Raw genomic sequence first — 16,540 nt, forward strand, 5'->3', positions numbered from 1 at the left:
AACAGCCCTGTGAGGTAGGTTGGGCTGAGAGTCTGTGACTGGCCCAAAGTCACCCAGTGAGTTTCCATGGCCGAGTGGGGACTAGAACCTGGTTCCCCCGGTCCAACACTCTCGCCACTACACCAGCGTATTTATACCGCATTTATATGAGCTCCGCATCGAAACAGACTCCAGAGCGGGGGAGCAAGAGATGCAACGAACAAAAGATAAAAAGAATGAAACGTATTAAAATTATTCTTTCAAAACGTGCAAAAAATACGGATACTGATGGGCATCTCAACAGTTGCCATTCACAAAAGGTTGTTGGGGGCTAATGCAGACATCTTCGCAGTGGTGAGCTGATTATCACAGGTAGGGCTGCAGTGCCAAAGAAACCAAGCAACCACTACAGAGCCCGGATGACAACTTCCAGAGGAATGCCCGTCTTAATCTGTTGCAGTTTGCATCTTTATTCGTGTGGGTGTGGGTTTCCCGCAGGCAGCTGGTTGGCTACTGTGTGAACAGAATGCTGGATTAGATTTATCCTTGATCTGATCCAGCACGACTTTTGAAAAATGTTATTCCGCAAATACTTCTGTCTTCAAGTACTTGAAAGGTTGTCACAGAGAGGAAGGCCAGGACCTCTTCTCAGTCGTCCCAGAGTTCAGGACACAGAATAGTGGGCTCAAGTGACAGGTAGCCAGAATCCGGCTGAACATCAGGAAAAATGTCCTGACTGTCAGCGCAATATGACAATAGAACCAATGACCTAGGGATGTGGTTGGCTCTGCCACACTAGAGGCATTCAAGATGAGGCTGGACAGCCATCTGTCAGGGATGCTTTGACTTGGATTCGTGCACTGAGCAGGGTGTTGGACTCGATGGTCTTGTAGGCCCCTTCCAACCCTACTGTTCTATGATTCTATAATAAATCCGTTCATCCTTCAGGTTTCACAAGGGCCCCGATGGTTCTTACTGGAAACTCTTGCAGGTACCTGTTGTTAATTAGCCTTGCATTTAACAACTCACCTGGTGTCTGCAGAGGTGACAAGAGATGACATGCAGGTGAGCGCATGAAATTCAGAACAGGAGAGTGATGGATCTCTCCGTCTTTCCTTGGCCAGCCCAGTTGTTTCTGCACTGGGTGTATAGGTGGGGGCATCCCCTCATCAGCATTTAGCATGAAAACATAGCTTACTAGCCTCTTAGCAGACTAGTACAAATACGTTTGCAGGCTACTAACTTTTTTGGGCTTATTTGCAAGGCTCTCATCATTATATTGTATCATGATTGTGGCAGTGAAACTTCAGCTGTTGGTTGGCTGAACTGGTGTGTGCATGGAGTGATCGAGATGTGAATGTTTTGATTGCTTGGGGAACAAAGGAATGAGAATGTTGCAGTCCAACTACTGTGCCAGCAGGGGAAGTTGTTTGCCTGGATGGGCTTAAAAACCTCACTGGGGTTGGGGAGGCAGGATGAGGACTAGGAAGATCGTCTGGAAAGGCTAAGGGAGCCCAGAAATGTCCGGCTAAAGAAAGGATGCTGGATAAGCAACTTGTGCAGAGAAACAGGAACTGGAGGGAAAGGGTAGAAGGGACAGTGGAACTGAGGCAATTTCACAGATTGATTGGAACAAACCAGCTATTTTTTTAAAAAGCTGCAGGCTTCTAATTTATTGACAGTGGCATTGTTATACATGGCACATTACATGGTTTTGTAAGTAAAGGACAGATCCTGCCACAAAAGTGTTTACAAATCTAGAATAGATCACGGGAAAGTCAGAGCATTTTTATTGCTTTAAATTGTTCTTTTGTTGTACATAGCCCAGAGTGGCTGGGTGACCAGCCAGATGGGCGATTAATAAATGTAATTAATAAATAAATAGCAGACTGTAATAGATTAGATGGATCTACGTCCTGACTCAAGGTAAGGCAGCATCATCTCTGCATGCCTTGGCCCACTGCTCCTCTCCTCTCTTTTCCCCAGCTCCCTGTGCATGTGTGTGGATGGATGGATGTGTCCAAGAGAGAGAGAGAACGTGAGGTACCTCTGGCTTCATCTACCACCAGCTCTCGTCCTGCTCACTTCCAGCTTTAACCCCCCCACCCCCCACCCCATGGCTGACATGTGGCCCACAACAGATTATCCCCAAGGGAATGTGGCCTTTGGGGTGGGGGAGGTTCCTTACCCTGGCTATAGCAAACTCAGTGAATCTTTATGGAGCTCAAATGACATCATCAACGTACAAGAGGGTGGTATCGGCAGGGTTAAGGAAAGCCAAGCTTTGCAAAAGTACAATATTTTTTTAATCACTCCAGAACAAAACAAATGACCACCAGTAGTGCATCGTGTTTACGATGCGCTAGTGGCAAGAGTGTTGGACTAGGAGCTGGGAGCTCTGGGTTCTAGTCCCCACTCGGCCATGAAAGCTCACTGGGTGACTTTGGGCCAGTCACAGACTCTCAGCCCAACCTACCTCACAGGGTTGTTGTTGTGAGGATAAAATGGAGAGGAGGAGGAGGATAATGTAAGCCGCCTTGGGTTCCTTGCGAGAGGAAGAAAGGCGGGGTATAAATGCAATAAATAAATAAATAAATAAATAAATAAATTTACACCTGCAAAACCTTTCACTTCTTTTCCGTTTTTTAATATCCGTACATGGATTTGTATATATACCCATAGCAATGAGTACATATGAAACGCGCATATATGTATATATATGAAAATACAACTTTCTAGCAATTATACATAAACTTCAACAACAACAGACCAGATATCCAAAGAGGTATCCGTTGGAAGGCGGCGTCTATATGCCACCCGTTCAAATTTTGAAAGCTTGTAACGTCCTCAGTCCATTGCATTATAGGAGGTGAGTGTTTATCCTTCCAAAGTTGTAATATCAGTCTTTTAGCTGTCAAAAGGGTGCAGAGAATCCCTTTACGCTGACCATTTGTTAATTTCCATAAAGCAGGTAAATAATGTAAAAGAGCGTGTACATCAGTGAATACTAAAGACTGTTCCAATGCAAAATTGATCTGTGTAATAACCTCCTCCCAAAAAGAAGCAACTACTGGACACTGCCAAAGCATATGTTTAAAAGAAGCATTAGCTGGTGCATTGCACTGCCAGCAATTAGCTGGATGAGACAATCCCTCATTCAAGAGTCATTCAGGTGTCCAATAGACACTAAACAACTGTTTTTACTGAATAAGATGCAGCCTAAGATCCATAGACATGATAGATAGACACCAAAGTGATAATCCACTAATTAGGCAATTTGTGGTGTTGCCCAAAGCAGTTTTTCAAATTCCCAAATATGCCCACGGGTCCCAAAAGTTCAAAGAGGCACAACTGGCTGGAACGCTGAACAGGACCACACCAAACTAATGTTTTGTTACAGGTCCCACTTGTTCTTTCTAAATCTTCAATATTATCCCTCTTTTCTTCAGACAGACACTCCACCTCCCTGCTACTATCACAATTTGAACTTGGAGGGGATATCATTTGCATCTCCATTCACTCCTTTAGTGGGGCGTTCATCCCACCAATTCAGGCTCGCCTTGGCCTGAGAACTAAAATGGCGGCAGAACACGACGACACACCCATGTTTCGCCTGAGCTCGGAGACTGCGGCGGAGCTGGGAGTGAAGACAGAGGTGCTGGACACGGTGGAATCTGAAGCAGGGAAGGGAACCGGGAAAGTACCTCGCGTCCCCCAGCCTGGGAGTCTGAGGGGATTCTGGGAAGGAACCGCTCCGGGGCATGTGAAACGGGAGCCTGAGGGGGGTCTGCAGGAATGCTGGGAGGCCCAGTGGCAGCAGTTCCTGAAGGCGGTGCAGTCTCCGCCCTCTGAACGAGGAACCCCGACACTGCCGAGGTTTGGACCGAGGGACCTTTCTCAGGCGGATTCGTCTCCCTCTGAGGGAGCGTCTGGCACCGGCCTGCGGCCGAGGGGAGAGGGGGTGGCCCAGCTCCTGCTGGGCCTTAGCGGAGGAGCCCAGGAAGCCTGCAGAACTCCGCTGGCCGAAGAGGAGGCCGGTTCCAGGATAGTCAAGGAAGAAGGCCGGGAGGCGGAGCGTGTCCGCCAGCGCTTCCGGCAGTTCCGCTACCAGGAGGCCGAGGGACCCCGAGAGGTTTGCAGCCGCCTGCGGGAGCTTTGTCGCCGGTGGCTGCAGCCGGAGAAACGCTCGAAAGAGCAGATGGTGGAGCTGCTGGTCCTGGAGCAGTTTCTGACCATCCTGCCGCCCCGAATCCAGAGCTGGGTCAGGGAGGGAAGCCCGGAGTCCTGCGGGCAAGCGGTGGCCCTGGCGGAGCAGTTCCCGCTGCAGCAACACCGAGAGGAAGACAGGTGGGAAGAGCAGGTGAGGATTTTTCCATGCTATTTTGTAATTCAATCTGAATTATGTTGTCTGCTTTCTGAAATTATATTTTTGAAAAGAAACTAAAGATTTATTTATTTATTTATTTGAAATTATTTTTTGGGCAGCTTTAAAGGTAAAACCCTCTCAAGGTGGTGCACAAGATAAAAACCAAACAAAAATATACAAACAGGCAAATAAACATACAATAAAATACTATGAAGCACTATGAAAACAGATGCAAAGAATTTGAAAGATTCTTTTCACGCTGTTTATCTGAAGCAGCTCAGTGAGATCACTTTGGGGGCCCATCTTTCTCCGCTGATTCCCTTGAGTGTAAGGTGAAAGAATTGCTGGTTGTCTAAATCCAATAGCCGAATAGTGAACTCATTTGAACATAGTGCTGCTGTTAAAGGCACAGGAGCAGGGGTAATAAAAAAATTGGCAACCTTGCTATAACCACATTCTGCTAATGTTTGCATTCTGCCCTGAATGTGATTCTCGCTTTTTCAGGTGCGAGGTGCATTCAAGGCAGGGGCTGCCAGTTCTTTAGAAGCAGACAAGGCTCCAACCGACACCTGGCAGACGATGCTCTTTCGGGAGGTCAAGCAGGAGCAGGACAGAGATGCCACCTACGTGCCATCTACAGAGGGTAAGGATTCTTTGCACCCCAGTAATGTCTAAAATTACCGAGACATGAAAAAATAATCTCTTCTTTTCATAAAACCAGAATATATTATGCAAAAAATAAATTAAAATATGTAAATGGACTTGATTTGCATAATTTCTACCAGTTACAGAGCATTTGTTTCTCTTGACAAGTGTTCTGTTTCTAAAATTCTTTTTGTTACTCCCTCTGATAGTGAGCTCTGGTAGTGAGTGCCAACAGAAATGGAACCAAAACAAGGCCACTGAGAAACAAATGGGGAGGAATCAGCATGCTTGGAGGGGGCGGGGGCGAACCCGAGAAGTACAACACAGACAGACACGTGTGTACACACACACACACACACACTCAGAGAGAGAGAGAGAGAGAGAGAGACCGAAGCAAAACACTTAAGGAGGCAACAACCCCTAAAAACAGTTTGATGAAGGCCAAGCATGCTCAGTAGACACGGAACGTTCAGTGTCATCTGGAAAACAAGAACTGAAAACTGGGGGCAAAGGAAGAGACGGAATGGCATCCTAGAAGAGGGCATGGCTGGCTTGGCTGGCACCCAGAGCAGGAGCACAGGAAGTGGTGCTGCAGGGGAATTTTAGGCCTTGGACTGAATAATCTTATGGGGCCTCCTTTAGACAACCAGGTGTGATTACTTCAGTTGTGAAGCACACAAGTAACATTTCTCCTCACCACACTCCCCATTCCCTCCTTTACAACTGCTTCTACACTCCTGATACGTTAGAGCAACAAGATGGCTTGAATCTCAATTCTCTTCTCCAGGCAGAAGCATCTCCGCACGAGACAATCTCAGACTCTGCAATCTGTGTCACCAAGAAACACGGATTAGCCAGGCACGAGTCTCTCCCTGGACCGATTCAGACCACGCCTCGGTGGCGAGCGCGACGATGGCAGCAGAGCACACAAGTGAAGTGGTTGTGGGGCTGCTGCGGGATGTTGTGCCAGAGGATGGAGTGAAGACAGAGGTGCAGGATCTGACAGAATCCGGACCCTGGAAGGGCTCCCTGGTTATCCACTGTGGGGGCCTGACGGAATCCTGTAAAGGAGCCACACTGGAGCACATCAAACAGGAACCGGAGCCCATTTGCTCGGAAGCCCAGGGTCAGACATTCCTTAAGGTCGAACAGCCTCCTCTGTCTGAAGGAGGAGAGACGCAGCTGCTGAGGTCTGGTCCGAGGGACACTTCTCAGGCTGATCTATCTCTCCATAAGGAAGCATTGGATAATGGACTGCCGCCTGGACGAGTCACAGTGACCCAAGTCCTGCGTGGCGTCAGCAGAGAAACCCATCAGTCTGTCAACAGTGTTTTGGCCAAAGAGAAGGTGGGTTGTGGGGAAGTGAAGGAGGAGCCTCCAGACGAGGAGGCCGCCAGCCCGGACGCAGAGTGCCAGCGCTTCCGGCAGTTCTGCTACCAGGATGCCGAGGGGCCCCGCGAGGTCTGCGGAATGCTCCGGAAACTCTGCCATCGGTGGCTGCAACCGGAGAGGAAGACCAAAGACCAGATCCTGGGGCTGGTGATCCTGGAGCAATTCCTGGCCATCCTGCCCGAGGAAATGCAGAGCTGGGTCAGGGACGGGCGTCCGGAGACTTGCTTCCAGGCGGTTGGCCTGGCCGAGGAGTTCTTGGTGAAGCAGCAGGATGCCAAGCCCCAAGAATGCCAGGTGAGACAGAACTCAGTCTGAACAGCCAGGACAATTCCGGCACAGAGCCTGGGAGAGGCCTGTCGGTGGTGGATTTTGTTAGTTTATATCCTTATATGTTTGTCAGAATGGTTGCTGTGCTTAGACGGTTTTAAAATGGGTTTAGGCCAGCCTTCCCCAACTGGATGCCCTCCAGATGTTTTGGACAGCAACTCCCAGCGTGCCTGACCATTGGCCATGCTGGCCAGAGCTGATGGGAGTTGAAGTCCAAAACACCTGGAGGGCATCAGGTTGATGAAGTTTAGGGAAATCCATAGTGGATACATCTGTCTGCTGGCACGAACCAACCTGTGCACTATGCTCATCGTCTAAGGCCCTCCTCCGGGTGCCTCCTTGAAGGGAGGCTCGGCGGGTGGCAACAAGGGAGAGGGCCTTCTTGGTGGCAGCCCCCCAATTATGGAATAAACTCCCCAGTGAGGCCTGCCTGGCGCCAACATTGTTATCTTTTTGGCCTTCCTCTGCTCCCAAGCATTTGGCAGCATATGATAGGTTTTTAATCAGGTCATGAGATATTGTTTGGATTCATGTGTATGTGTGTCTGCTCTGTTTATATGTTTGTAGCTAAGCTGTTTTAATATTACGCATAATACTGCATTTTTAAGGTTTTTGATCTTTGTAAACTGTCCAGAGAGCTTTCGCAATTAGGCGGTATAGAAATGTAATAAATGAAATGAAATGTTAGCGGTGATTAGCCATGATTGTGAAATGGAACCTGCATAGTCAGAGGCAGTGTAGCTCAGAATACCAGTTGCAGGGGGACAAATAGCAGGTCAGGGCCATTGCCTTCATGTCCCATTTGTGGAGGTATCTGGCTGGCTGTTGTGGAAAAAAGTGTCCTGAACAAGATTGTCCTTTGGTCTGTGAAAGGGAGGAAGGGGGGGTGCGCTAACTCCCAGCAGTGTAAGCAGGGGCAAAAGATTGCTTGGACTGAACACCAGCCCAGCAAAGTAGGCTGCCCCCACCCCTTACATCCAAAATCAGCCTTTGCCAGGGGACTCTCAGACCTTACAGGACACCCCTAAGGCTTATGAAATAGGCAGGCCGAATTAGCACCATCTGTTTCCAAAGCTTAGGCCTGAAATCTTAAACAGTAGCATTAACCAAGAGGAAGAATCTGGAGTTAGTACTGAGGCAATTTACAAGGAAGCACACAGACAATCAGCTGTAAGCAGTAGTCAGCTTATTGGGAAAGGGGAAAGGGAGATAAAAGACACGCAAGAACCAGAGTACGTTTTGAAACAATACTTCACGGAAAAAATAACAAAGCTACCTAAACCTGTCTATACGTACCTAAGCGTGGGTCTTCAGGTAGGACAGGGCCCAGAGAGAAGTACTTGGAGTCCAAAGCAAAAGCAAGACAAAGACGATGGGCAGCTATACCCCCCCCCCCCGGTTTTATACCCAAAAACCATTAGCAAAGCTAAGGTAATTCTTATTAGCCAGTCACAAGCTAACTGCAGCAGTCTTTGGGGGCTTTCGGGGGGGAGGGGTGGACAGAAAGTTGTGAAAGTGCTGCTGTGGCCATGAAGCCCGGGAGGGTATGAGAGAAGCTACCCAGATAGCCTAGTGAATTCATGCAGCCTCAGCATCACAGAATGGAACTTTACAGGCTGCTGAGACACAGAAGGGAAATGGATTTTTCAACAGTCTGATACAGCAGGACTCTTTCAGCAAGAGTGGAGAACCTGCAACTCTCTGGATATTGCTGGACTACAACTCCTAGCTTTCTTGACTATTGGCCCTGCTGGATGGGGCTGTTGGGAGGTGATATCCCAGTCGTTTCTCACCCAGTTCTTTTGTGGCTGTTGTATCCTTGCTGTCATTTCAGGTTCTGTGGCTGTTCAAGGAGGAGGTTGCTGATTCCCCGAAGGCTGAGGGGGCTCTGTTGGATTCCAGTGAATGGCCGCTCTTCGGGGAGACCAAGCAGGAGGATGACACCCATGTCCCTTTTCAGGGTAAGGATACCTTTGGCTGGATGCTCTGAATTCCTTGACAGAGTTCTATAAGCACATGCAGACAAGTCTCCGCTCCCAAGGAGTTTACAGTCTGGAATGGACAGTGTGGGGTTAAATAAGGGAGACAAGAATGGCATCAAATGCTGCTATGTGTCCTATTTGAGGAGACACCAGTCCCCTAGACCAGCCTTCCCCAACTTGGCGCCCTCCAGATGTGTTGGACTGCACCTCCCGTAATTCCCAGCCAGCATGGCCAATGGTGAGGGATTCTGGGAGTTGCAGGCCAAACATCTGGAGGGCCACAAGTCACCCACCAGCCTTGGCGCACAGTTCTTGATCAGACCAGGCAATCGTGGACTAGACGGCTCACTTGTCTGAGACTGTTTAACTGGATCCACCTTCCAGATGTTTTGGGCTACAACTCCCATCATCCTTGACCCCTGGCCATGCTGGCTGGGGCTGATGGGGGTTGTAGTCCAGAACAGCTGGAGGGTGCCAGCTTGGGGAAGTTGTGATCGTTAAGGTTGTGATCCTGTGCAACACTTACCTGGGAGTAAGGCCCATTGAACATAGTGGGGCTTATTTCTGATTAGTCAGGAACAGGATGACGGTGTTAAGTGAAGTGTTTAGGTAAATACAGCTCTTCTTTTTCACTGTTCCCTGGTGTATTTGTTTTTTATTTATTTACCACATTGATATGCTGCCTGGTAACAACATTCTCAGGCCACTGTCTTTATCTCCAGACGAATCTGATCTGAGCCCTCATTTCTCCCTGGTGAAGGGAAATGTCTCATTGCCAACATTCTTTCTTTATTCCAGCGGCTGACGAGAGGGCATTTTGGAAGGAGAAGAATCTCCCAGTAGATTCCAAGGGAGTAGAATTACAATGGATGCCACCAGGAAGAGAACAATCCATTTCCCAATATCATGATCTGGGAGTAGCTTCCAAGAACCAGCAAGAGACTTCCGGTAATGAAGGAGGCAAAGCTGTTCGTTTTCTGCAAGGTTTTGAGCAGCTCCATGCAATGCCAGCCCCTCAAAGAATCCTCAAGGGTGAGGCTTGCGCTGAGTGTGGGAAATCCTTTCGATGCAAGGCTGAGCTCGTTGAACATCAGAGGATGCATTCGGGAGAGAAACCGTACACGTGCTTGGACTGCGGGAAGAGCTTCTGCAGGAGGAACGTCTTGGTGGCACACCAGAGGATCCACACTGGAGAGAAACCATTTAATTGCCCGGACTGCGGGAAAAGCTTCAACCAGCGGTCGCATCTTACTGCCCACGAGAGAACCCACACACAAGAGAAGCCCTTTGCTTGCCCGGATTGCGGGCAGAGGTTTAGCAGGAGAACGGGGCTTGTGGCTCATCAGCGGATACACACGGGGGAGAAGCCCTATCACTGCCCAGACTGCGGGAAAAGCTTTCGGCAGAGGTTCGACCTTATTCGACATCAGAGAATCCACACAGGGGAGAAGCCTCATGAGTGCCCCGACTGTGGGAAAAGCTTCAGGAACAAGTCGGCATTCCTCGTGCACAGGAGGATCCACACAGAGGAGAAGCCGTACCCATGCTCGGGCTGCGGGAAGAGCTTCCGGCATCGCACGAACCTCCTGGCGCACGAAAGGATCCACACGGGGGAGAAGCCATACAAGTGCGGCGAATGCGGGAAGAGCTTCGGCGACGGGTCGTCCCTGATGAAACACAAGCGAGCCCACACAGGGGAGAAACCATACAAATGCTCGGAGTGTGGGAAAGGTTTTTCTCAGAATGCCGGCTTGGTCCAGCATGAGAAGATCCACACGGGGGAGAAGCCCTACCGATGCCCCGACTGCCCCAAAAGCTTCCGGGACAAATCAGCTTTCGTTGTGCACCAAAGGACCCACACGAGGGAGAAACCGTACTGTTGCACGGGCTGCGACAAAAGCTTTAGCCATCGCTCGAACCTCCTTAAGCACGAAAGGATCCACACTGGCGAGAAGCCGTACCAATGCTTGGAATGCGGGAAGAGCTTCACGCAGAAGCCAAATCTCCTCGTTCACGAGAGAACCCACTTGAAAGGGAAAGCATAGCTTTGCTCCGAGGGTGGGACGCATCGTCGGAGCCGTCCGAGTCCTTGCCGTGTGTACACGGAGGAGCAAAGTGCTAAAAAAGAACCTCCGGAGTTCTCCTCTAGAGAGGAGGAGGCATTGCTTTGCATTTCCCTGCCATTACTGAACGGTGAAGGGGAAGTGTTGGGTTTTTTATTTGTGGAATCAAATATTAGTGTCTGGGAAGGGCTTTGGGCGGAGGCCAAGTCTCCATACATGTGAAAGGACCATCGCTGTGAGCTCCCTTCCTCATCGTTCCGTAATAAGGCCTGTGAAGATCAGCTCCAGCCTTCCCTAAGCTGGTGCCCTCCAGGGGCCTTGTCCTACCCCTCCCACCATCCCCAGACTGCATGGCTGCAGGCTGTGAAGGCTGGGGATAATGGGTGTTGTAGTCTGAAACATCTGGAGGAAGGCTGGTCTAAGAACAAAAGAAATGCAATGGGTGTTGTAGTCTGACACATCTGGAGGAAGGCTGGTCTAAGAACAAAAGAAATGCCCTGCTGGATCAAAGCAAAAGTCTATCCAATTCAGGGGTGTCGAGCCGTGGGCCAAATCCAGACTGCTTGGGGCCCCAATCTGGCCCACCGGGTTTCCTTAGGTGGCCACATCTCTTTCTCCTGGCCTCCTTCCCTTCCCCCCTTTTTAATTTGGTGGATTCTGGGTGTTTGCAGTTTCCCCCCCTATTCTGAAACGCTGAAATACCTTTCCTAAGGCTGAGTGACTGGCACTGAGCGTGAAGCTCAAATATTTGGCTTTTTGGCCCCACCTCCTTTGCCCTTGGACCCGCTTCCTCTACCTTCAGCCCCGCCCAGCACTGGAATGTGGCCCCCAAGAACTTCACCAAAATGGAATCTGCCCCTTGGGCTGGAAGAGGTTCGACACCCCTGATCTGATTCCTCATCCTGTTTCCAGCAGTGCACTCGGAAAGCCCCGGAGGAGGACACGAAGTCAACAGCCCCCCCCCCCTGCCACCCTTTAGTGCTTGCTCCCTAACAATTGCCATGCAGCTCTTAAAGATGTGGAGCCTGTCAGAAAAAAAGAGGTAGCTACATTAATTCAGCCCCACCTTGGTTGGATACACCAGGATCCAACCCAGAGCTTTAAGAGCTAAGCACTCAGACACCTCTGCCTGGATGGGTAAATCTGTCAGTTTCCGGTTCTCTCACATTAGATTTTTTAAAAATCTCAAATTCATTCCATCCTGTTTATGAAGAAAGTTGAGAATTTTGGTACGTTTTTCTTTAAAAACAACAACCCAGAATGAAATTCTCACCCTAACTACAAGTGCCACGATCCCTGCCCATTGGCCATGCTTCCTGGGGATGATTGGAGCTGTAGTCCAACAACATGTGGAGACCCAAGGTTGGGAAAAGGGTGCAGGAGATTAGACACCTTCATGGAGGAGTATGTGCATAATAAGTTCATCTTTTTATTTATAATTATAATTATTTTTAAGCCACTGGTCTTCGGACAGCGCTGGCTCTTCGGCTTAGAAACGGGGATGAGCACCGCACCCTAGAGTCGGACATGACTGGTTGGGGACACCTTTACCTTTAAGGGTGTAACACTCCCAAGGCAGAGTAGAAGATCAAAGAGCCAGTGTGGTGTAGTGGTAAGAGTGTTGGTTTGGGACATGGGAGAGATCTGGGTTCTAGCCCCCCCCCCGGCCATAAAGCTGACTAGGTGACTTTGAGCCAGTCTTCAGCTCAGTCTAACCTACCTCACAGGGTTGTTGTGAGGATAAAATGGAGAGGAGGACCATGTGAGCCAGCTAGGATTCTTCGCAACAGGAGAAAATGGGATATAAATGTAATAAAGAAGCAGCACAAAACAATAAAAATAAATTTTATTGTTGGCCATAACTATACTAGGGTGATACCTTTATCGGGCTAACTCAACGTTCGCCCCCCAAAATTTGTGATTTTTAAGGTGCTACAAGGCTATTTGCTGTTTTCTGTGCTGCAACATCCTGATCCTGCTGCCCCTCCTGGAGGAGACATCTCTCCAAAACAATCTGACGTACGCTGGCATTTCACGCTTGTCTCTGGATACCACGGTCACGGTCAGTTTGTTCATATACTTCATGTTACATTCTTCATTTTCTGCAGATGGATTGTGCTCCAAATGGTTCACAGGCAAGAAAGCGACAGCACACATTAAACAGCGACAGCACATATTGCTACCCACGTTAGCCCTCACTCCCTCTAATAGCAAACTCAGGCGGTGAGTGCCGATGGATTGTAGCTGAAAGGGTGGCCACTAAGCAATCAGAGAGGGATTGGCATGCTCCAGGGAACTTTGAGTTTTGCAGAAGTACATTTTTTTACATGTTTTTTTTAAAAACACACACAAAAGGGGCGGAAACCCAAAACGGTCCAATGAGGACTGAGGATCCTCAGTGGCCGTGGAATGCTGTGTGTCTGTTGGGGAAAAAGCAGGCGTGGCAGAGGAATAGAATATCCTGGAAAAGGGCAAGACTGGCTGGCTGAAACCCTGGATAGGAGTACTCCACACTGCACCATTTTGTAATATGTAATCTAAAATGATAACACATTATAATATTGACAGTTCAATTATTCATTTGCAGTTCATTTCAAAGCATATCAAAAGTTGAAATAAGCATAAAATACACAAATAAGTCAATTAGCAATAGCTGGGTGGCAACAGCCTACAGAAATGAAATGAAATTAGGGGTGGGCAACCCACCAGGGCAGATGTGGGGGGGCTCCAGGCAGGAGGGGAAATCCGCTCCTTTGGCTGTTTCTGTTCACAGCTGCAGGGGTGGGCACCTTGTGGCCCTCCACATGTTTTGCCCTACAACTCCCATCAGCCCTCGCCATTGGCTATGCTGGCTAGGGCTGATGAGAGTTGTAGGCCAGAATCTCTCTGGAGGGCTACGAGTTGCCCACCCCTGAATTAAATCAATAAATAGCAGGGTAGAGCTTTTGTTTTTGTGCCTTGCTTGGGGGCATCCGGTTGGTTACGAATAAAAAAGAGTGGACTTTATATCTGATCCAGCAGGGCTCCTCTTATGTCCTAACAGGCAAAATATTTTTCATTTATTAAACTGACTGAACGTTGCAGCGTTCTGTTGACCTGATTCTTGGGGGGGACTGGGGAGTGTGAGTGTGTGTGTGGGGAGTTTTCTGCAAAGTCCAGAACACCGTGTGCATGAGAAAAAGAATATATGAGGTGGAGTTTCCCCATATAACGGGGCTCTAAGCCTTCTGTGATTGTGCCAAAAGTGATTTTGGAGCTTGTTGTGGAATTGAGCTTGCTTTAAAAAGAAAAAGAAACCTCGTTTCTAGTCCTCATGATTACAATGATAGGCTTGATAAACACAGTGCGTAAAAGCTATTAATTTGGGAAGATGCGGGGGTCAGGGGCAGCCTGAGAAGTTTTTCTGTCTGAGGCCAAGGCCATGACAGCACACACACATACCCCATTCCATGTTCAGAAGCCAAGCGGACTGGCAGTTGAATCTTACTTCACCACTGGCTCCCTCCACCGTACCTGAGGGTAGTTTAGGGGGCACTTGGGTGGGCTGTGTGTCACACATACAGCTCTGTACTCCCAACATCTTGCCACCTCTCAGCATCTGCTGTCTGAGGTGGCTACCTCACTCTGCCTAATGGTAGGGCCAGGTCTGTGCAGGGTGAAGAGCTGAAAAACAGTTCTGGCTTAAGGTGAGGGGCTGCTTCAGAGCTTGGCTCTTGGTTCTCCTCGCAGCCAGCAGAAGCAACATTTCATTTTCATCTGCATAACATGAGTCTTAGAATTTGAATTGCCTGTTGTAGAATGTCGCTTTCTTTTAAGAACGAAACCAAGCAGAAACAAGAACCCAGTACGTAAGTGCTAGTAATGTAGGGAAAGTCAGTATTACAGATTGGGCCTTATTAACCATCAGAGCATCCCCAGAGAAGCAACACTTAATAAAAGTATTAGTGACAATGGCAGTGTATAATTTGAGAGGAGGGGGAGGGAAGAGAGGGGATCAAAGATGAATGTATGCATTGCTGAATAGAAAAGAATGTGAAGATATTAAAAAAAATCACAGTCCCTTGTGTTGCTTCCTTTGTCTTTTTTCTAAACCTTCCCCAACCTGGTGCACTCCAGATGTGCTGGAATGCAACCCCAACTGTCTAACACATCTGGAGGGCAACAGGTTGGAGAAGGCTGTTCTAAACCATTCACAAAACTTGTATGTGCATTTCAGGTTGCATAAACCTGCATAAAACTATGCAGGTTTAGACAAAAAAAAAAGTCCTACAGCTCCCAGCATTCCCCAACCTGCATAGGATTGCGCCTTTAATTACTTGTCTTTAATTATGTGTATGCTGTTGACTTTGGCTTTTCCCAAACCAGGAGCTGTCTTTGAACCAACCTCTAATGTAATACTATTGTGTGCTTTTTTGTATGCCTTTGTAAATGGCTTTGGGGTGTGTTCAGTGCCAAGCAGTGTATAACTAGTGGTAATAATAACAGGGCGTGGTGGAGAACATAGTAAAAAAACAGTAGGATACATCCAACATCTTTACCTGCCTCTCCTCCCACCCTGTACTCTCCAGATGTGCGCCAGAGGGTCCCATAACCCACCAGAGCAGTTATTTGAGGTGGGATGCTGCATCAATTCTGCCAGCGATGACCATTCTGCTGGTGGACAGGCACCCCAGAATCGAATCCATTATTGCTTACTGTGACTGACAGCAACTCTCTTAGGCCGAGGCGGGTTTTTCACATCTCCTCCATCTTTAGTTGGCAGAGCCAACAGATTCCACCTGGAACTTTCTGCAGCCAACCATGTATTCTACCACTGAACTGCTACAATTTCTTCCCTTAAGGCAAGGGTTCAGGCCCAAGGGCCAAATCTGGCCTTCCTGGGGTCCCAATCTACCCCTTCAGGATTTCCCAGATGGCCACGCCCCTTCCTCTGGCCACACACCCCCAACCACAGAGTGTTTGGACGTTTCCTTGGTTTTGTGCCATTTTCCTGCCATTCTAAAAGGTTGAAATGCCACTCCTAAGGCTTCCTTCCCTACAATTAGAGCTTTAAGCTAAAATATGCCAGTATTTTGGGCATCTTAGCCCCGCTCCTTTTGCCTTTGACCCTGCACACCACTAGAATTCAGCCTCCAGGCTGCGAAAGAGGTTCAACACCCCTACCTTAAGGACATGGAGTGGATTTCGTGGCTTAGGGCCAAACATGATGTGATAGCATAGAAGCAATAGGCATTAATTTTTAAAATAAGTAAATAGCAGGCTCACTGCTCCCTTGGGACCCTACTGGGCAGTTGGAGAGGTGGGCGATTTAACCCTTTGCTCCCGACTGCAGTCCTGAAGCAGAAGAGCAGGGATGTTGTGGTTGCATCCAGCCATGTAGTTCTGTGATTTGCAACTATTCATGGCGTGAATGGTGTTCTGTCTCGTTTCACCCTAAGCGTGACTTTGAACCCACATCTCCTCAGCCCTAGTCTGACACTCTTAACCGCAACACCTCAAGGAGACATTAAGACTAATGTCAGTAGAGGGCCAACATCTGTTCCTTCTGGTTTGAATGTTCAAGCTGCGAGTGCCAATGCTTACGTAGACAAAGTGGCAACCCCCCCAAAGAGGGAGGTAACAGTGGGTTTTGGGGAACCCTCAGGGTTGCAGAAGTACAAAATTATTTTTTAAAGATGCCTTGTAGGCCCCTTTACTATTCTATGATTCTATAAAAAGGGGAGGCACACCCAAAACAGTCCAGCGCCAACTGAACGTTGGGGGAGAAAATGTGGATGCGCCTCATA

At 48.6% G+C, this 16,540-nt stretch overlaps 2 protein-coding genes across 3 annotated transcripts; both read left to right on the forward strand.

The window, feature by feature from the left end:
* The first annotated feature begins 3,527 nt into the window (after window positions 1–3,527).
* LOC146356006 (uncharacterized) lies at window positions 3,528–13,835 on the forward strand. 2 transcript variants are annotated; one of them, XM_084831619.1, is made up of 4 exons: window positions 3,528–4,339; window positions 4,850–4,988; window positions 5,778–6,648; window positions 13,773–13,835. In XM_084831619.1, exons 1-4 carry the CDS (start codon window positions 3,557–3,559, stop codon window positions 13,792–13,794), a joined length of 1,815 nt encoding a protein of 604 aa, XP_084687745.1. In that variant the 5' UTR covers window positions 3,528–3,556; the 3' UTR covers window positions 13,795–13,835. The 2 variants fall into 2 exon arrangements, with proteins under 2 accessions (XP_084687745.1, XP_084687743.1); XM_084831617.1 differs by lacking the exon at window positions 13,773–13,835 and having other exon boundaries at window positions 5,778–6,793.
* LOC146356007 (uncharacterized) lies at window positions 8,486–13,992 on the forward strand. Its single transcript, XM_084831817.1, has 2 exons — window positions 8,486–8,670; window positions 9,490–13,992. The coding sequence occupies exon 2, from the start codon at window positions 9,561–9,563 to the stop codon at window positions 10,734–10,736; it is 1,176 nt and encodes a 391-aa protein (XP_084687943.1). The 5' UTR covers window positions 8,486–8,670; window positions 9,490–9,560; the 3' UTR covers window positions 10,737–13,992.
* The last annotated feature ends 2,548 nt before the right edge of the window (window positions 13,993–16,540 follow it).

This window comes from Heloderma suspectum, chromosome 2, assembly GCF_057233095.1.
Source record: "Heloderma suspectum isolate Gila_16-S chromosome 2, 16-S_ref, whole genome shotgun sequence".
Lineage (NCBI taxonomy): Eukaryota > Metazoa > Chordata > Lepidosauria > Squamata > Helodermatidae > Heloderma > Heloderma suspectum.

Bases quoted from the DNA above. Each gene is read 5' to 3' on its own strand.
- LOC146356006 (XM_084831617.1), top strand. From the start codon at position 3,557: ATGGCGGCAGAACACGACGACACACCCATGTTTCGCCTGAGCTCGGAG. The intron at 4,340-4,849 runs GTGAGGATTTTT...TCGCTTTTTCAG, and splicing joins AAGACAGGTGGGAAGAGCAG to GTGCGAGGTGCATTCAAGGC. The intron at 4,989-5,777 runs GTAAGGATTCTT...TCTCTTCTCCAG, and splicing joins CTACGTGCCATCTACAGAGG to GCAGAAGCATCTCCGCACGA.
- LOC146356007 (XM_084831817.1), top strand. From the start codon at position 9,561: ATGCCACCAGGAAGAGAACAATCCATTTCCCAATATCATGATCTGGGA.